We start from the raw sequence: 21,577 nt of genomic DNA, 5'->3' as shown, positions 1-21,577 counted from the left end.
TTAAGAGACAGTGTAGTCTGATGTTTGTGAATTGCTGCTGCCATTTCAGACGCTTTGCTGTGGCTGCAATGGCTGTAAATGCAATGGTGGCACAAAAGGGAGAGGAGAACAAGGTCCAGAGAGAAGAATCACATGTATGTTAGGGGAAGTTTATGCAAAGTACCAGTGAGCTACATACAGTTTCAGGATAAGCTTAGATGGTAGAATAACTACTGGTTTGTTGTATGGGTTATTGACTTACATGATTAAGGCGGGTTTTGTTTTTGTTTTTGTAGATGCTTGCAGGAGGCTAAGCCTTTTTGTGGAGTTCTTAGCTAAATCCAGGTCGTTCTTGTTGTGGCCTGTTAAGTACAGGACAAATTTGCTCTGTGGCAGATTGCTTTGAAGTATTTGGAAGGTAAAAGTGCTGCACTGTGAGAGTCCTAAAGGATTGGAAAGTGTGGGGAAAGGCTCAGGCTTTTTATGCTGTTGTCTGCCTGTGTTTCACGATTTCATCACATTCTTCTTTATTAGATAAATGAGGTAAATTAGAAAAAGGTACTGGTGAGTGAAAGGGGAATGCAGTGTGTCAGAGAAGGCAGACTGTGCACAGCCCTCGACATGGATCATTGAAAGTGAGGTGTGCATATGGAAATGCTGAAGTTAAATCTTTGTGTGTCCTTGACTTTGCTCCTTTATGTGTTGTGAGAATTTCCATACCCAAGCGCTGTTCTTAGCCATTTTTCTTGGTTTGTCTTACAATAGTTTGGATTGCGAGTTGTAAAAGCCGCTCTTTTAGCAAATTTTCATTGAGTCATACAGGTAATGTAGCTGAACTGTACCTTTTTGGAGAGTTGCAGACTATCACGAGATTCGTAGTTCATAACTCTCTGCATTTAAGGTCAGGATCCAGTCCTGCTAGTCTAGTAGCTAAAACTTCACATGCATGTTAGATATTACCATGATTTGTCTAAAATGAAGAAAAGTATTTAGAGAAATGTAAGAAAATATTCTCAGTTGTGTGCAGTTGAACAGTGCATTATATCAATACAAACCCGTTGCTGGCCCGTGAGTCACATTTTTTATGTGAGATACTTCCACTGCCTTTATTGAGTTTTCTGCAGAAGTGATGAGAAATGACTGTTTAAGCATTTTGCCAGCTTCTTTGCCTGAATTGCATTTTCTACTTTGTGGGACTAGATTGCAAATTTAGACTTTTTTCAGGTCTGTTTTTTTGTGTGATTGGTTGGGTTTTGTTTGGGGTTTTTTTTTGCTATTTACCTGTAGCTAAGCACTTGCAGTGTGTTTTCTGTTGTGAGAATTTAAATCAGTGGTGTGAGAGTTGAACAGAACTAAAGTTTTTAGTTTACCTTAAATTTAGAGAAAAGTTTGTTGTTTTGTTTTTGTTTTTTCCTGTGGAAGTGCTACTATGAAAGTATTTTCATAATAAAACTGAGGAAATTTTGAGGAAAACTAATAATTGTCTCAGAACAAATTAAATAGTAATCCATTTTTTTTCACCACATGAACATTCCATAGTTCAAGTTGTTGCCTTTTACTGTTGTGTAAAAATAGAGTAATATCAGCCCTCTGAATCCAATATATAATATTACTGAACTTGACCTTCAGAATTTTAGTTATTTTAATCATGCTAATAATGATGCTCAGTTTTGTTCTTTGCTAAGATGACTTAGGGTTTCCCTGCAGTTGTTTTAAGATGTTTAACTAACTTAAGAGACTTAAATCCTTTAGGAATTGTTTCTTGATACTCTTAATCCCTTGTATATTCTGCCTTACTGCTTTATGTATGATCATAAACTGATTTCAGAGATGTAAAAATATTTTATTGTTGTTCTTTACAGGTTGCAAACAATCTTTGCAAAATTTGATGAAGTAAGAAACTCTGGAAATATGATTTCAAGCAACATCAGTGGTGAGTATGAAAGATGATGTATTTATTTTCAGCTTGAGATTGATAGAAGATAAAATTTAAATACTAGCATTATCAATGTGAGATGGATGAATGAAAACGTGTAAATACTGAGAAAATGAGACAGTGAAACAAATGTGCTGCATTACTGAAAGTATTAGCTGGACTGCAGTCAGAATACAATTGAAAAAGGTGTTGAAACTGCATGGAAGCAAGCAGTGAATCTTTAACAACTTACATATGTGCTCAGTAGAGAATACAAGAATGCTGCGAAGTATTTATGTGAGGGGAAGAAGGATCAGATGAACCATATCCTATCTTACAGTATGTTTCTAACAGAAAATGGTAATTTAGTGATGGCTGTGTTTGATTTCTTCTCGGTTAAAATGATTTATAAGGTTTATAATCCATGGATTTTTAAATTGTAGAAGTAAGTGACTGCAGCATTCCAAGACAAATGTTGAAGTTAAGACTGTCTTCACTGAGTTTGAGCTCATTATTGTTGGTGTATTTTATGAAAAGAAAACCCGTTGTGCAGAGAATCCTTGTTGCTTCCTACTGCATTCTTGATACAGTATTTTATAGTGTGAAAGAGCAAACCCATAATTCTTTCTTACTTGAAACTATAATTTAAGAAAAAACTGTTGCATAAGAGCACAACAAGGGAGGTGGTGTGGCACTGGCTTTAATATAGTTGGTTTTGAAAGCGTCATTATCAGTCTGCAAGGAATCTGTAGATTTTGTTTTACGGTGGAGGGTTTTTGATGTTCATTTTCTTTTCAAAGCAACTATGCTGACTGAAGAGGAGGCTCTTCTAGATCTAAAAAGTGTAACTGTGCAAGAGCAGAAATATTTTGAGGAATGCATATGATTTGTTAATGTACTCAAATATACCTTTTCATTTTAAATATTCTCACGCTTTTCTTGTTAGTGTGAAAACAGAAGACTGTAGGTTCAAAGGAGTGTGTTTTTACAACCTTTGAGGCAGTAGGAGTTTCTGTGCTGCATTCTGCTTTGAAATAAAACATTGCTATTCTTGAACACTTGAAAAATACAAAAATAGATTTGTAAAGATTAATATTAAAAAGCATACTAATTTGGGGGAAAGATGTTTTACATAAATGCTCTGTTGAATTGTAAATTTACTCATTTTGGAAGGGTAAACCATTATCTTTTGTATTTAAAGTTAATACTGCTGCACAGGTTTGAGAGGTTCAAAGATTCATTTTACATGTATTTTATTTGTGTCGGTAGTTCTCAGGAGAACAGAGAAAGTTACATGAGGGAATGTAAATGCATTGAAATAAGTTAAATATATCTGAAAATGTGAATACGACATTGCTGGACTGGTTTACATAGCACTTCTCAGCTTTTTGTCTCTATTGTAAGAGAGTTGATTAAGTTTCTCTTTAAACCAGTTTCATTTCGTCTGTAAAATACAGATATTAATGCTGATCTGCAGCAGTATAAACTATTTATTTTGTCTTGTAGGTGGCAAAAGTTAGTATGATTCTGTTTGGTACCATAGAGACAGAATCCCTCTAGTACCTTGGTTTCAGAATATTTGCTTGAACCGAGTTTACCTGTTGCATCCATCTAGACAATTTTTAAATTTATTGAAAAGATACTCTTCCATTGTTAGTGCTTTGTCTTGGCTTTGTCCTTCATTATTCCCTGAAGGATAATTTGTGTTTACTACTTGCACGTGTAGATTGAAATTTACTGTTGAATTCCTGTAGCCTTGTTACCAGTTTTCTTTCCTTTTAGGAGCTTTACCAAACATATTCGGATAAAGGCCAAATTTTTATGTCTAAATACATCTGTTACAGCGTTGAAGATTTTTGTAGTGCTTTGGATATTTTGGAGTTGGGTTTAGGAAAGTAGGGGGGAATGTTTCCAAAGGAGGGAGGAGGAAACGAAAAACTGTTCAACAGGCTTTAATATAATCAGACTGGTGCAGCTCTCTAGTGGACCTTTTTACCAGCAAAAGGAGGGCTTTTTGGCCAGATTGAGCTACTTTCCCAGATAAGTTAACTGCACTGATGAGGATTCTCTTCAGTGTGTGATAGATGGGGAAGGGCTTGCTTATACAACTGTGGAAGATATCAGCTTCTTCGTGGTCCCGAGTGACACTGCTGTGGCAGTAAATCTTTGTTGTGTTGACCTAATTTCTGAGAACTCAGAGATGTGACTGAGGATTCTTTTATCAAGTGATACTAATGTCAGTTGTTCAGTCTCTTTATTCAGCATGTGCTGAGGAGGAGAAAATAAAAAATAAACTCCTCAAAACTCGCAGCCACAGGAGTGTTTTCCATAGTACTTTAGTAATCAAAACAAATATATATTAAAAAAGTTTTGTGCTAACATGATTAAACATATCAGGTTTTAAAAACATTGTGTTGGTATGGCTAGGTATGTTGGCACAAATACAGGGAGGAGAGGAAAAGATACCTTACCTGCAGTCTCACACACACTGGTAGATTTAATGTCTTCTTATCCCTGTGGCTGTGTTAGAGCAGACCTGGCACGAACGGCCCCTTTAGTCTGAGCGTTACCATCTTCCTTTATTGAATCTGATGCCTGATGAAACTGCAAAGAGGAGGAGGGCAACGAGTTACCGTTGGAGGCTGACAGGATCCTCTTGGAGGGTGGAAGAGGTGACAAGCACATTGACACAAGTATGGATGGAGTAATTGGGGCAGGATGTACCAAGCAGTTTCAAAAGCCAACAGATAAGGAGGCACAAGGGCACTGGGCAAGAGTCGTTGCTTTTGCTTGATGAGGGCAACTTACGGGCTTAAATAATATCATACTGATAACTTGCCTTTCCAACTGACCTTCCATTATATTTTTTTAAATTATTTTCTCTCCTTCCCCCATCTTCCCTTGCCCTCAGCAGCAGGTAGTAAAACCAGACATCATTTCTTTAATGTCAATTATGTGAATGAATTAGCTGCTATGAAAACCTTGGGGTTTGTTTACATTCATAATGATGTTGCATATTAAGAGAATCATGTCAGGATGTTTGCCTATTAAGCAAAATCTTACATGTGCTGCTAATTTTGCCCTTTCACTACAGCAGAAATATATGTGTCCCTGTAAACTGGAGAAGGTTCTTTAAAGCACCTCCCAATTTTTCAGCAAATGAATGTTCATTTCTATGGAAACAGAACTGGCAGCCAATCTCAAAGCTGCAAAAGCACTTGTTTCTGCTGCCTGAGATTTGTAAATACTGTTTTCTCTAACAGAATTTAAACAGACTCCTATATCGAGTAGTAGTGTAAATTTTGAGACAGGGAATTAAAAGTAAGGAAAATAATAATATTGAGCTCTCTACTTCGCCTCATCTAGCGGACAGAGTGACTTGAGCTGAATATAAACGGTACATCTCTATTCAACCCATGCAATTTTCCCATTTTAATGGTACGCCTCACAGGTTTAGCTTTACACACATAAAATGTGACAGGTAGGATAAAGTGATGTTAGTATCGTGGCTATTGGGGGAGCTGTGTTATGGGTGATAAAGATGCAGTCGAGGCAAACGTTCTGTTAAAAAAAAAAGGGGGGGGGAAGGGGAGCTGGCAAATAAAAATCCATAGCACATGTGTATATCTGTTTTTCCACATTACGTTCTTGTTTTTTATTTTCCTTTGCTGTTTTCTTTTGGAAAATATAGTTACTATGGAGACAATGACGACACAGTCTGCCAGAGCTCACCAGTGTGGCACAGTATGAACGCGTGTAGTTTGGGAAATACGGAAACTGGTGGTAGATGCCACGATTAATTTACAGGGTTTTGAGCTACATGTATTTCTTTTGCTTGCTCAATGTGAATGGTCAGAGTGCAGCCACGTTATTTTAAATTTCAGCCGTTGCTCTTGCTGCTTCATAATTTTAAAGAGGAGAATTCACTGACCACTGAAGCGTAGTGGTCAGTTTAAGCCCATTTAGAGGCAAAGTGCCTCAGCAGGCTGATGCTTCCACTGTTTTTTAAGGAATTTGCATGGTATTTTGAATTACTATTCTGCAGAAGTGTGCCCAGGCTCCTGCGAATGCAAGGTTTACAAGCTCTGTGTGTTACGGCCATGTGTCCATCTGTGTTTTGAGCTCTTCCTTAGGCAAGCTGAAGTAAATTGGAACAACGTTGGGGTTTTTAAACCATTTTATTGGATTGCGCTTTTTCAGTATGCCACTGAAAACGTTGATTTGGGAGTAAACTGGAGACAGGAGTTCAGGCTCTGTGGGTGGGTTTTCATTATAATTCCCGCACCACTGCAAAATGCTCTCTTGCCTGCCCGCTTTAAAGAGCTGCTTCTCGTAAAGTTTTGATGGGATTTCCACGGAGCGCTGTCAAATAGCACCTTTCTTCAAACAGCTGTCTTACGCTTCCTGTATTTTTTTTTAATTTATTTTTAAAAAATCGATTTATTTTTGCGGAACGCCCGTCCCAATGGCAGCAGCTGCGCAGGAAGCAGCTCGCATCGTGTTCCGTGGGGGAACACGCCACCCCACGGGCGAGCCTTCCCCCCGCGGGCGGACCTGCGCCGCCCCGCTGCCCGCGGCGGAAGGGCCCGGGCAGGCGCGGAGCCCGCGGGGCACGTGACCGCCGCGGCGGGGGCGGGCGAGGAAGGAGGAGCGCAAGTAAAAGTCCCCGGTGGGACGGGGCCGGGCCAGGCGCGCTGGCGGGAGGCGCGGAGGAAGGGGCGGGGGGGTGTTCCCTCCTGAGGCGGGACTGCTATTTTGAAGCGTAGGCGGCGGCGGCTGTTGCGGCAGGGAGCCGGCACCCGCCGCGGCATGATGGCTGTGGGGGACGGTGAGTGCGCGCCCCAAGGCACTGGCGCTGCCCCTGCCGGCGGCTGAGGGGCCGGGAGGAAGGGTGTGGGGAGCGGGGGTCGTTTGCAAGCCCCGCGGAGGAGCCCGGGGAGCGGTGCTGTGCCGCCGGCGGGGCGCGCAGGTCGGTCAGGGCGCTGGGTGGGCGGAGGGGCCCGCCGGGACCGGGCGATGCCCTCCCGTGATGGGGGGGGGCGGCTCCGCCACTCTGCTGCTCCGCGTCCGCCACCCAGAGCGAGGTTTGGCTGGGTTAAGTCTGAACGGCAGGTTGACATCTCATCCCGATGCGGTTCGGAGGGTCCCCGGGGCAGCGGGCGCAGCCGCTCTGGTCGTTTTTTTAAATTTTAACCACGCGTGGATTTCTGGGAGGGCCCGTGGTCTCAATTATTTACAGCGCTGGCAGTTTCCACTCTGCATGCATTTTCATGTTGGCGTTCTGTTTGCTCCTCTTGTCTCAGCCCTGCTTGTGTTAGCCAGCCTTGTAAGATAAGACTGTATTTTACTATCCTGCTTTATAAACAAGCATGCGTTAATTTGCTCTGTTTCGTGAAGAAACTTAAGAGTAATCCGGTGTAGCTATAGAAGTGCCTTGCTTCTACTGCTAGGAATATATATTTAATAAAGACAGGGGATGTTACTATGTTTCCTTCACTGCACAGTGTATTGTTACACAAACCAATGGAAAGTAGGTCAGTAAAGACTATATTGCCGTGTTTTGATTAAGAACTGGATATAATGTTTTATTTTTATTACATCTCTTGGTTCTGTATGACAGCAGGTTCTTTGAGCTTAATAACTTCACGACTTTCTACATATGTGTTATTTCCAGAGAAACGTGAGAAGAGTTCTTTTGACTTGCAGCAAGTTTAGGAATGTAGTAGAAGGGCTGTGTTTTTACAAGTGATTACATATATAGTTTTAGAGAGCATTAAGGAAGATGGTCTTATAAAGATCACATACTTAGATTAAGGTAAATATTTTGTCTGATTTGCTGAAACATTGGTAATAAGAGTCCTGAGACAGACCTTTTCTTAAGGTGTCCTGAAACATACATTTTTCTCTTAGTTCTTTGGTATGTTAGAGGCTAAAAGAGGTAATCGGTGTGACGGGAGCAGTGAAATTAAGGCTGGACTTTAGAGAACTGCCCAGATTTTTTTTTTTTTAAACTATAATGTTTGTATTTTTGTTTGTCATGTGATCTGCAAGACGAAAGGGAAGTCATGGTCTTTGTAGAACTAAATATGTAGTAAGCTCACTCTTGTTGAGATTTTTTTTCTGGGGATGTTTTTCTTTCTCTTTGTTTCCCTCCTGTGAAGCAACACAGTTCTGCATGTTGTAAACATGGATTGTGATGATTTGCAGATTAAGGATGCAAGTTATAGTATGTTAAGAAATAACTGTATTCCCTAGGCAGAGACATAGGATTTTTGTGGTTCTGTAATGGTCGATGTTTATAAAATAAGGGTGGTTGTGGAGGTCTCTTCTGTATAATTTAATTCATCATTAACAAAGGCACTAAGAACAAAGTGCTGTTCAGGCAGTCAGCTGACGCTCTGTGTAGGAGCTTTGAGCAATAATGCCAGATACAATTAAGAGTGTGTAGGATGATTATGTAGCTGTTGGTCTCTCTTTAAACTACTGCTTACCACATTTACAAGGAATTCGGTCTTCTGACGTTGGGTTATGAAACTGCTAGGGAAAACAAAACCTTAGTTACTATTCAGAAAACTTTTTGATCTTTTTCTCTGAATTTAAATGTAGGTTTTGCCACGGTCTTTTGTTTTGCAAATATCTTACGCATCTTCCTAATATGTGCAACATAAAAGAAACGATCTATTTTAAGGTTAGTGTTTCTGTAGCCTTTGAGAAATGTCTTTCCTTGACAAAATCACTCTTTTGTGGCCAGTACGTATGTCTAACTTATTATTTGTGAGACTATGCTGATTTTCTGGATGGTGTTGTGCAGATACTACAGAGAAGAGAATTTTTTATTTATTTTATTTGGCTTGCTCACTTAATCAGCCTAGATACATTATGAAATTGAGCAGGGTATGTCTGGAAATGCTATATGGAGAGGTGATAGTTTCAACATTTTATCTTGAGTGCGGGATACTGACTTACTGTAACCTCTTGGGTTTTTTTTTTCAGCTTTCTTGAGCACAACCAGAAATGTAAATAAAATGTGGTGCTTAACTGCTGAATCTTAATCTGATTTCTCAAGTAAAGATTAAAGGGAAGAGCCAGATTTTCTGTTTGCTCCCATGTTAACTGGCTCAAGCTCTCCAGTCTTTTGTTGGAAGAATGTGGAGGAAAAAATAAAAAGGCAGTACTGTGTTTGTGGCCCAGCAAGCAAATGGGCTGTTACTTCTGGTGTACTGAATGCGTGCCAGTGGGAAAGCACACGCTGTCTCAGTCTTAAAGGCATTTCACATACTCATCTGAATGTAAGTGTGCATTTGACCCATAGGTTGTGTTCTGAGGCTGCTGAGGAAAACCAGTCAGGAACCTTTCCTTGCTCTGGATTTCTCGTTCCTTGGAGAGGTTAATGCATTTCTGCCTTATCCGCTGATAACCAGATTAGAGTGTTTAGGAGGTCGCTGGCAGAATTGCAGTGCGGCACATCGTGTTGTGCGTTCTCTTTGGGGTTTGTAATTTGGTGGCTTCCAGCAAGTGCTTCCTCACCTTGTGCTCTGCTACCCTGTTTCCCTGAAAATAAGACAGGGCTTTATACAGTTTTTCCTTCAAAACATGTGTTGTTGTTTTTGTTTTGTTTTGTTTTTACACATATAGCTGCCTGGACACTACTTAAATTGACTTTTTAAATGAACTTTAGCTAGGACTTATTTTTGGAGCAGGGCTTATATTTTGAGCATCCTGAAAAATTATGCTAGGGCTTATTTTCAGGGTAGGTCTTATTTTTGGGGAAACAGGGTACTTTGTTGTTTCATAGGTAAGGAACTGTCTTGCTCCGAGTTGAACAAGGTAGGTAGAATAAAGACAAAATTATCTGCCTAAAACTATGAGGGGCCATAGATTAGACATATTTTTTTTTAAGATATACTAAACATATTGCAGTAACAGACATAAGGTATCTGAGAGCTATCTAAAAGCATATAATCAGCTTTGTAAGAGGGCATATTTGGTGCACGCATTCGTTGCACTAGTATGTACTAAGTATGCTATTTTAAATCATATAATAAATGAGATAAATCAACTTTTTTATTTATTAGTGGATTTTTATTTAAATGCTATACAATGTAATGATGTTTCATGACTTTAAGCACTTGTCAGATTTCAGATGATAAAGCATATGTGACTGGTTTATGAATAGGAATTATCCTCGTATCTCACTACATATGCATATCGAATTATGGGGTTTGTCTTCTTCCAAAATACTTCATTAACGTATGCATGATCCTTAAGCACAGAAACAATTATCTTCCATTCCCTGATATTCTTCTGAGGGAAGACTGTCTTCCTAAGTCTTTAATCTGATTAGTAGTTTCTGTGAAATGTAAAATATTAAAGCTGTATGGCACCCACTTTTGGCTGAAAAAAAAATGACATACTAAAGGTACAGAGGCTATAGTGATGTTTAAACATTAGCTTGATTTAAAAAAAATATATATATATATAAAATAATTGTGGTGCATATGCATTTCTGATGTGTATTTCCCATTTTACTTTCCTGAAGTAAGAGGGAGGAGGCTTTTTATTAGTAAATCAACAGAGTCCAGTGAATGATGGTAATGGAGCAGTTACTGCACAGGCCTAGAAAATGCACAGGATGTAACTGTGGTGCTTTGTACTATCCAGAGCTGTTTCCTGGGCAGGGGAAGAAAATATAGTACCAGAAGTTTCTTTTGGGGGATAAAAGTGCACTGTTTGTTCCTTTTTTCTCTTCTTCTTTGGGCCTGTTTTTTTTAACATGCTGACTGTGCCTGCACTGGTTCCTTTCCTTGTGGTTGCTCCACACTCCCATTGTCAGCAGTTGGTGGGCACATTGGGTTGGGAAAAGGCTTTACTCACTGTGCCTGAGAAATGAAGGGCAAATACTGTGAGCTGGAGTTCTATTGCTGTTCTGAACCAAACCAGTGCAAAGCTTCTTTTCATGGTAAGGTCATATGGTACTCCCAGTGATTAACAGAGATTCTGAGTAGTGTTTTGTCTATAAAGTGCACGTACCGTTGCTAATAGCAGTAAAAGAGCAGTGGGACAGTGAAACAACTGAGTGGGAGAGCGATGGAATGTGTAAACAAGCCAAGGGCTATATGAAAAGACAGTGTTTCTACTCAGAGAATGGATGAATACAGCGAGGTTCAACACTGTTGTGAATTAAAAAAATAATTCAAGGAAGAAATATGCAACTTGGAGCACTTCTTACTTAGAAAACGAAGCTGAAAACCTATGACAAACATACAGTTGTTTTCGCAAAACCAGCATGGATTCTGGAGTGATAACTGCACTTTTGTTTTTGTTTTTGTATTCTAAAATAGCAACTACAAGTAAGTTTTGTCTTCCTGTTTCTAAATGACATTTTTCAAGTGTCAAGGAATTTTAGGTGTTCAGTTCTGGGGAACTTGCAGATGATGGTTGTTGTTTTCATTAAACGTGAAGCACCAGTCCACTAAAAAGATTTCCAGAGATGTTTAATCTGCCATCCGAAAGTGTTGGTTGCTTTTGAAGTCTGTTTCCGTTTGTTTTTCAGAAAAAGTTACATAAGAAACACAAGTTATTTTGTGTTACAGTTGAAATCCTTATTTGTTTTGAAATATCTTTGATTATTCCAAACTAATGCTGATATTAGGTTTGTTTGGTTTTGTTTTGTGTGCGGGTTTTTGTTGTTTTTTTTATTTTTTTTTTTTTTAAGGTGTGTTTGGAAATAAGCATTAGAACTGCCAAGAGCCTAACAAGAAAATTAAAGTCTAGTAAGGATTTTCTTTGACAGATTTGCAAGACTCTTTCACCTCACAAATTGGGTGTTTGCCTTGCAGGGTTAATTTTCATCTTTGTTATCTATTAAATGTGAGGAGTTTTTCCATACAGATGCGTGTTATTTTTAATAAAGTCTTACTGTAGTAAATACTGATGAGCAAGTCAGCTATAATTGGATCATTTGATGTGTCTGAAATGCCTTCGAATGTGAAGGTTTTGCTTTATTATTCACTTAAATCAGAAATTTCACTCTGGATATTGTATTTATAGAAGTACCTTAGTTGTAAAGAATTGTGGTTTGCGTTTTGTGTGTTCTTTCCTTTGCCAGGTCCTTCATCAAAATACGCTTTGGTAGCTACAAGAGGAAAGAGCAGTGATTGACTTGAAAGAGCCTTTTGAAAACCAGCTATGCCGGTAGATTCTTACAAGAAGTAACTACAATTTAAACCTCAAAGGAGTTTCACTGCTATGTGGAGCATAGGCAATAAGATTTTCATGGTTTCTGGTTTAAAATTTCTGTGGTACAGCTTTGCTTGTATTTAATTGATATGAAAATTCTTCTTTTCAACTGAGAAACACTTAAAAGCCCTCAAAGGTATGGGCAGTTGGAGCCCGAGGAGAAAAGATGTAGAGCAAAGCTCTTCACAGCCTGCAGAAGAACCGTAATTTCTTCAAATTAGATATTTTTTTGCTTTCATCAGATGTCAAGAGCTCCGTGATGTTCCTTGGCACCTAAACAATTAACATAGTTAGATTCATGTTTGCCAAAATATCTTTTTATTATTACAGATTGATATGTATGTTGACCTGATAGAAGTCCTTTAGTCAGTCAACTTAAGCAATACAAGGTTTGCTATTCAACTTAAATGTCAAAAGCATTTCTCTATAGATTGCTCAAAATCTCTTTGCAGGGTTGATTTTTTTGCAAACTATTTAGAAACACTGAGGGAAGCAGGCAGTATCTACTACTTTGGGATTGGATAGTGTTCTCACAAAAGGAGAAACGGTGCCTACTAAAACTGCCCAGCTCTAAACCAGACATACTTGCCCTAATTCCTTAATTCAGACACAGATACAATAGTTAAATAAACCATAACTTTTGATATAAATTATGAATCTCTTTTGTGGCTCACAGATTTACCAGGCATCAAGTAAAAAACCTCTAATGTGTTTAAATTGTCAGAAATTACTGGTCTTTAACTTGTTCTACAAAGCATGTCTGTGTCCTTTCTCCACTTTTTTCCTCCGCCCTGCCCAAAAGACACATTACTTGTTAACATTTCAGCACTGGCCATAGTGCAGTGTGCCCCAAAGAATGTGGCATAAAGCAATAACATATTAGGTATGGGCTTTGTTTGGTGGGTGTTGGGGTTTTTGTTTGTTTGTTTGTTTTTCTTGCTGTTTAATCTTCAATACTATTTCAAGTGTTGCCTTCTTATGAATTCTGGAAACCCTTGCTATCTTTCTCTTCCCCCTTTACTGTTAAAATTGTGCTTTGCTTACTGATAGGTTATAGACTATTAGGTGTTGATTCAGAAGGCTGTTGAACATGCCTGAGGAAAGCATGTAAGTAAAGTGAGATTGATTTCTAAAGTACAGTTATACTGACTGTATCTCCAGTTTTATGTAAGTTGCACTGAGTAGCATTTGAGAAATACATAACAAAGGAAAGTCCAATAGCAAGCATTGCAAACTGTCTAAAGTATTTGTTTATTTATTTGTTTATTTTACCAAATTTAACTGGACTGTGGAAGTATTTTTACAGATGCTGCAAAGTTAAAAAATATAGCAAGATTTGCAGAAACTGTCTTTCACTTTAATAGGTAAAAATGAGAAAGTAACTTACATGGGTTTAAAGGAGATATTCCAGAACTAGCAACTGGGATTAAACTTTGCTTCGGAGCGAAGTTACCTCAGTTGTAAGAAATATGGATAATTATTGTGGCTAGTGCCATTGCCAGTCCTTGTTATTTCTTTTCTAAATGTCTCCGTCAGGTCTAGTCTCTTCAGTTTTCCATTCTTCTCTCTTTTGCCCTTGCCCTGTTCATTTAGATTGAGGTTTTCTTGTTGTGTGTTTGGTGTTTGTGGCTTTTTTTGGTTGTTGGTTGTTTTTTGTTTTGTTTTAAAAAGCACATCTGGCCTGAGCCTCTTTCAGTGAGCTGTAGCTGATCGATGGAAGGTAGGAGAGCTGTACTGCACTTTGCTTGTTGAAAAGTTAGGGGAGCTTTATCAGAATTTGAGGGATCAGCAGTATCAATTTAAGTGGTTAATATTTGCCTCATTCCTGTTACTGACTGTCCTTTGTTGAAGACACTCTAGTCCACTGGAACTTCCTGAAGAAACTAGCATGTGAAGGAATATGTTTGGCTTCACAATTGGCTTTAGTACCTGGGTTTTTTTTGTGAACCAAGTTGTATTATTTAGCTACTTTTGTCATCGGTATTTTTAATTCCTTCCACCTCGTGAGGTTACTGTGGAAAAAGGAGTCTCTTTTGGTAAGAGTTGGAGATTTTGCTGATGAACATCAGCAAATGTTTCACAGAACGTGGGAACCGTTTGCCAGCGCCGAACCATAGGTAAAGTTGCCTCTTTTAGGTGTGTACAGAGAAACAGAGGGGGTACCATGGAGTAAAGTTAAATCCATTGGTAAGTGGCCTTATGCTACTTCTGTCACTACACTTTTATCTTCTGAAGAACCATGCTCCGTCATCGTGGGAAGCGGGTTTTTGGTTTTGAATGAGAATTTGCATCCTGCGTGTTTGAGATCCCTCTACCTGCTGTGACACAGGGAGAATGCCCAGGAAATTACACCTTTATGGTTGATCTGAAGCATCTTAAGTGCGATTCAGCTGCCCAGACATAGATGTCTAGTGCCGTTTGAGGTGCCTTGCGGCATCCACAGCAGCCATGCAAAGCAAACAGGCCTGACAGGAGACCCGTAAGAGATCTGTGCCCTTCTGGAATGTCAGCTGGCAGCCAGACAGGATGACCAGGACTGTCCAAACTGGTTTTAGGTGACTGTGCTTAAGCAAATGAATCCTGTCCTTTGTGTCAGGACAAACAGATTCGGGCTGTACGAATGCCTGATGTGTAAGGGATAAAGTGCTCACTAAATGATGCGGGACATTGCCTTGAAGTATGGATTAGAAGGATCAACTAACCTGATGCATCTGTAGCGCTCAGGGCTTCATTTTCGTGCTTGACAGAAGTTGTTGTGGGCTGCACCCATTCATCTGAAATTGAGCTGACGATCCTGTCCCAGATGTTCCGAGTAACTGATGCAGTCAGTGCTTGTAAGTCACCAAGGCGTGACTGGCAGTCCGTGTCTTGGTAGGCACAGGATGTGGCAGTGACTTGGGAAATCATGAGGGGTTCATCTACTTATCATTGTTTTGCATGGGCACGAATTTGCAATCATGTTATTATAAAGAGTTTGTGGTGTGAAAGAGGAGCTGTTAGCAGGAGTTTGCAAACATTTAGTACCCCTTAGCAATACTGGAAAGGAAAATGGACGTTGGAAAGGGCATGTTTTTAATAAAAGTCAAAGTTTAGAAACAGTTTTATTAAAGTTACTATATTCTCTGGTTTGTCTGTCATTAATATAAAATACTGTAATTTGGTTTTTACAGCCGTTGTAGTGTTAGATATGACTGGTACGGTATCAAGTTTTGCCTTTATGGCCAGCTTTAGTTCAGTGTTACGGCAGGGGACCCATTTTTTTGTTTTCCCCTGTCTGTGGTGTTACTTGGGGATCTACTTTAAGATCAGTTTGTTTGTGATTGTCTGCTTCTGAGTAGCAGGAGTAGAATATAGATCTTCTATTTCTACAGCCATGTAGATGATACTATATTTCTTCTGTTATTGACTGTGACTTACAAAATGATAGATATTAAATGTCACATTAATTATATGCATCTTAAGATCAGCTAAGGTAAAGGCTTGAATTGCAGCAACAATAAATATATTTTAATTCTCTTTAAAATATATATATTTTTTATTTCTAAACACGAAAACTTTCAGATACTCCTTTGCCTTTGGATGCATCTGTAATTGCCCTTATTGATCTATAGCCAAATCACAGTAAATAGGTTGTTTAGACGTTTTTAGCATTGGGAGTACTATTAATAGAATGTTCTTTGTGTATCAAGTTTGATTGTAAATGCTTATCCTTTGATATCTCTGAATACTTTATAAAAGAGATACTACATATTTGTAATCTGGCCCCCAAGAGTAATGCTACAAGGCACAAAGCTATCACATATATTTTTGTTATTTTTAGTTCAAATTGCATGGTTTGTTTCTTAAGAATTTTAGTATTCAAACTTTTGCAGTGGTTCAGAGTTTTGGTCTGTGTTCCTAATTGAAGAGGTGTGTCTGGATTTAATATTAGAATAACTTTGGTAAACCCCCACGTTTTGAAAGTGTGGTGAACTCAAGGGCCTGATGTGTCATGCAGGGTGTTTGGGTGGGCTTTTTAGTAGAAATATTCATTTGACTCCTGAAATGTTTTGTAAAAATGCACAGCAGTTCATTGATGCCAGTTCACTTGCTCCTTCTTCTATTGGAAAGAAAACTCTAATGCCTAGAAATTCAATATTGTGTTTCTAGCTTTCCGAATACAAGAACAACTATTTCTTGTGGTTCTGTTGGTTGGTTGGTTTGGTGTTGTTTTTGTTCGTGGTTTTTTTTGTGGGAGTTGTTTGTTTTTGTTATGTTTTTCTGCTTTGAACTTGTTCATCCGGAGGAGAACTTGTACCGAACTGAGAACGTGAGCTTCTCATCAGGTTTCTTCAGGAACTCTTGGAAATACTAGATTTGAAGCTGTTCTCTGTGGGGTGTGCTCACTTCCGAAACTCTTTTCACCCGTTTTGATTTAAAATGAAAATATGGAATACAAGAACAGCCTTGTGAGGTTTAGCTGAGGTTCAGTGTCTTTCATTAATTGTGTTTTTTGTTTAAGTTGTTCTGTACATTGCTAGCAATTCATACAGCTTTTTATTCCCGTTTTATAGTACCTCAGAGCTTTGTTGAAAATGCTGTTTGGACAGTGCTTTCTCAGCTCTCAGGTGTATTTACATAGGTAAAATCTGATACATTAAAAATGTTGTTTGGCCTTTAAAATTACCTAGAATGAAAACTATCTAGCCGTTTGAGAATGAGAAAATACTTGCATCCTTCGTATATATTTGTTTTGAAATACCAGTTATATGTAGGCTTTTCTGACTCCTGTTGTAGAAACCAGCATTGTTTGCAGACTGCATGGGACTGACACTATGGTCACACTTCGACGGTGATGGAGTGACCAAGGTCATGCTCTGCATGGTGGCAGCAGCTCCAGCCCTGGGCCATCAGCAAACCCAGGGCACAGAATAAACATGTTTGGCTCAGCTGGCTGGAGCAGAACTGCACCTTGATGACACCTTGCAGTGTTACACTTATACCTGGAGCTGGGGTTCTGTGTGCTCAAGCACATGGAAAGGCTTTTATGGGAGAGAAAAACAAGTGTATTGTTGTGCATGAGTGGGAGCACATGGAAAGGACACAATACTGGAAGCAAATCTAATGCTTTCATTTCGTTAACAGCTATAAATACAGACTTCAGGTTTCAGATATTCACAAATACTGTTAAACATCTTTCTGAAAATGGAATGTCCCTAAAGATCACGTGGGGTTATGTTGTTGCTATAGCCCAGTGAAACAAAAGTGCGAAGGCCCAAAAGCCTGGGGAAAACCTCTGTTTTCTGTAAAAGACAGTACAAAGTTTTCCTGCTCATGTTTATTTAAAAACAAACCTAGAACAAAAGAAAGCTGCATTATCAATTTAGCCTTAATAGGATTAAAATAGGTCTTTTTCACATATTAATTTCATACTTCTATGGTACTGTACTATAATTATGGAACACTTTAAATGACTGTAAATTTTTAATTTGTTTTAACATATATAATCAAAAATCTAGTTAAGAATGTCCGTGTATCAGTGGTTAAGATCCATTCTGTGTCTTTCAAAAATATTTATGCATTTAAAGAAAAAAATAGTTTATTTTAAAAACTAGGTTTTATGTGGACTGTATGAAACCATTTCATAGTGTAGGTTTTTAATCCAGGGTTAACAATGTTTTAAATGTATGGAAAGAATATTCATTAGACAAAGTAATTAGACAGTATTACCGAGACCACTGTTTAATATATTGTCCTATAATTTCCGAGCTACTGACATGTTGTGTGACGTTTACCTTTGCATTTTTTCTGAAATTCTATTTGTGCATTTTGGGGTTGAGCAGTAACTTCTGCAGTTCTTCATCTTCTGTACTCCTTTGCTTGGTAACAATAAAAGTAATTTAACTGAGCCTTTGGTTCCCAAAGTAAACTTGTTTGGAGATGTTTATGTTTTTGTTGATTAGGAGGTCTTGCATTAGTGAGCAAGTAAGTGCTTACTATTTTTAAGATTGTACTGTAAATAACTTTTTTTTAAAGGCTTCTTGTGTAATATTTGCATATCAATGCTGCATTGTAGTGCTGTTGGATAGTAACATGAAAGTCTAGCCTGTTCGTTATGAAACTTAAAAACGCAGCAACCAAACAATTTTTATTTGAAAAACATATTTTCACTTTTAATCGGTTTTTATGATAGCATATTCATGTGTTGGTGTTGATCTGTTCATGGTGTTTAAAAATCTACAAGATATTTCTTAATGCTGTTTTAAAATTACCTGTACTGTTGCAGGTATCCCAGATATTAACCATTACTATCTACACTTCTGTTGCAGTGTTTAGTTCATTGCACTTAGTCTGGCATTTGGATTAGTGGTTTCCCCTGTTTCAAAAATCTTTGATGTCTGGTTCTATTTAAGATACCAAGAGTAAAAGCAGCAGGAATCCAAATGTGTTCTGCCTCAGCCCGTATGCTGAGCAGGAGTGCTGTTTCCATGGCAACTCGGGATGGTGGTGGGGAGCCTGATGCCTTTTCTCCCGTTTCGAGGGTTTACATATCCAAACACGATTATTCTTAGCAAGGTTCTCTTAAAAATCAGTGTTTGTGGGAGAGAAGGAAATAACGTTAGTGAAAAATGTCAGTATACACCCAGATATTTCTTGTGGTTTGTTACTTCTTGAATTGTGAAGGTTTGTTAGTGCAACACACACCTTTTGGTAATGGTAGAAAAATGTACCAACTATAGCAGCAGTGATCTTGGGCGTGTTAAATGTGGGGTGTTCTAATATTCAGTGCTACAAACACTGTTGGACAAAACCTTGTTTTACCTTTTTAATGAAAGCTGCCTTCCTTTGGGAGGCTGTATTATTAAAAATAGTTGACATTTCATTGGGAGCGAGTTCTGAATAAGCAAAGGGTAAATAGTCACCATTCCAGAAATAATGAAGTTTTGCAATTAATTTAATTTCTTTTTTAGAAATGCCAGGTTTTAGAGCAGGTAATATGCTAAATTGGTCTTTCATTACTGTAATGCAGCTGTGTCTCAGCCTCGCCCATTTTATTTATTATAGGAACCATAGGTTGATAGGTTTCTGTGCTCAAGCTTATAGATAAATCCTTCTTCCCTAGGTGGATTGAGAAACCTTTACATTCTACTGTTGGAATATGTCGGGGTTTTTTTTGAAGGCTGAATATTTTGTATCGAGACTTTTATTTAGTCACTAGAGATTAATTTCTTTCTTGATTAAAAACACACAAACCTGAAATTGTAGAAAAGAGGAGTGCAAACCCCCAGAGTATTGTCTGCCCGTCTTTTTTTTTTTTTTTTTTTTTTTAAATGAAGGATCAGAATAGTGGCAAATCAGGGTGTGTGGGAATGAATTTATTTGCATGGAGAATTTTCACCTTTTCCTCTGGCAGTGGCTCCCAGCAGATGATGTCACCTTGCAGCTCATTGGTTGTGCAGCACCGAGTGCGGGGAAGGGAGAGAAAGATGCCGGCACAAATCTCAGTGGTGGATCCAGGGTGTTTGCGAGCAGTTTTTGATCGAATCTTTGATTAGTATTGAGAATTTTACTGCATATGGCCATGTGAGGTGCTGGGTCCATCCTAGGGTGAGGGGATCGAAGAGCTATCAGAGGAATGAGGCGGCTGATCTGCAAGAGGATCTGTGATTGTAAGTTGAAAAATCTGGGTGGAAGGAAAGAGACAGGGAGTGCTGGTTAGACACATTGTGGGAGGATGTGTAGCAGAAAATGCATGCATGAGTAAAAGGAGAAAAGGGAGAAGCATTTGTCTTTGGTAGACTGCAAGGATAAAAAATAAGGGCTTTCCTTTGGGAAAAATATTCAGAAATGGGCAAAAATATTTGATCTCTGAAAAGATGTTTTCCCTTTGTGGGGATGAATGTGTGGAATTCATTTTTATGCCCAGTTTTACAGTTAATTAATTATGAAGGCAAAACAATATTTTATAAGAGCTTAGCATATAGAAAATGCTGTTTATTTCTCACTGTCTTTTTATTCCTAGGTCAGAGACAGAGGACAAAGTGATAAATATTTGTTTTTATGTATCCATTTTGTGAATTTCTATGAAATATGGAGCAGAATAACAACTAGGAAATAAATATACATCCATTCTAATAGTTGTATTTTTATTTAATGTATCCTTTTCTAGACAAAAGCTTTGATGATGAAGAGTCAGTGGATGGAAATAGGCCATCATCAGCTGCTTCAGCCTTCAAGGTTCCGGCACCTAAAAAGCCAGGAAATCCTTCAAACAGTGCAAGAAAGCCAGGATCAGCCGGTGGGCCTAAGGTTGGAGGTAATGTAAAGCTATTAACATTCCAATCGGTGTTCCCAGAAACCTTGCCAGAGCAGGCACAAAACAGAGAACTTTGGAAGGTGATGTTTAATTCATGACTGCAGTATTTTTGCAGAGCTGAAAACAGTAAGGAACCCTGTTTTACGTAATTTTTCGTATGTAAAGGTGTGTGGATGTTGGTTTTTGTGAACATACGTTTAGCTTACAAAGGCCTCTCATAGATAAAATTAACATCTGGAGGTAGCAGTTTTGGTGGTAAAATGAATATATGGATGCCTCTGATGGAATCCATGCATCACGTACTGTATTTATAAGTACACTCTGAAATTCTGTAGTAGGTCAGTGTAGATGACATTTTTACTGTAGGGGTCTGCACTGTTTCACATGGCTAGAAAGGGCGAGCCATCAACCATATGCCTCAACAGAGGTGTATATTTTACTTGAACGACTTGTATTATTCCTTAAACTGTCAGAGTATTGTGAAATTGGTTGTGAAAGATAAAAAATGAGGGCCAAAACCCTTGCCAGGATTTTTTTATGTGGTAGACTTCAAAGCAGTATAATGATGATGCTTACTAATTATAGTCTTTGAACATGGAAATCCGCATTATTTTAGGGCGGGGGTAATGTAGCAAAAGCAACTGTTTACTGCTAAGGAAGTGACAGCTTTTTTGATGGTTCATGTACACATTCAGAAAAATATATAATTAAGTTGAAATATAACATGCCTTGAGTATGGCTTTTTTATGAAAAAAAATTCTTTCAGTAAGGGATTTTTGTAAGTAATTTTTTCATTTTCCTATTGATACAACATAAAATTTGAAAGAAGACATACATGCTGAACAAGCTGCCTTAAGTATTTTTATGTTAGTAAGATACAGCTAATGTTTTGTCAATTTATCGTTTTTCTGATTTGATCTTCAGAATTCCTAATAAATTGAAGATTCCCATAGGGTGGGACCAGCATTACTATAGTATAACTCAAAATTGATATCAGTATGAATCAGAAAGTCACACCTAAATTCTTCCTAAAGGAAATTATATACTGAAATTGACTCTTAGTATTTATTATTATTGCACAAATAAGTAATAATAATAATAATATAATCTTCTTTAACCCGGAGCATGATGGGGTTTGCATGCAAGAC

General features: G+C 38.3%; 1 protein-coding gene across 11 annotated transcripts in view; it reads left to right on the top strand.

Annotated features, from left to right (window-relative positions):
• The window catches only part of CLASP2 (cytoplasmic linker associated protein 2), a gene marked incomplete at its 5' end in the record, with an annotated part of 149,009 nt that overhangs the window by 38,921 nt on the left and 88,511 nt on the right, over positions 1–21,577 (top strand). For 10 of the 11 annotated variants that reach the window (XM_082044292.1, XM_082044289.1, XM_082044294.1 and 7 more), the window contains 2 exons: positions 1,842–1,912; positions 20,283–20,429. In XM_082044292.1, coding sequence (XP_081900418.1) covers positions 1,842–1,912; positions 20,283–20,429 — 218 coding nt within the window. Of the gene's footprint in view, positions 1–1,841; positions 1,913–6,642; positions 6,723–20,282; positions 20,430–21,577 lie in introns of those variants that run through there. The other variant, XM_082044285.1, reaches the window with a different exon arrangement.

Source organism: Streptopelia decaocto (genome assembly GCF_964273445.1).
Source record: "Streptopelia decaocto genome assembly, chromosome: 2".
Lineage (NCBI taxonomy): Eukaryota > Metazoa > Chordata > Aves > Columbiformes > Columbidae > Streptopelia > Streptopelia decaocto.
This window is presented reverse-complemented; position numbering and strand designations above follow the sequence as displayed.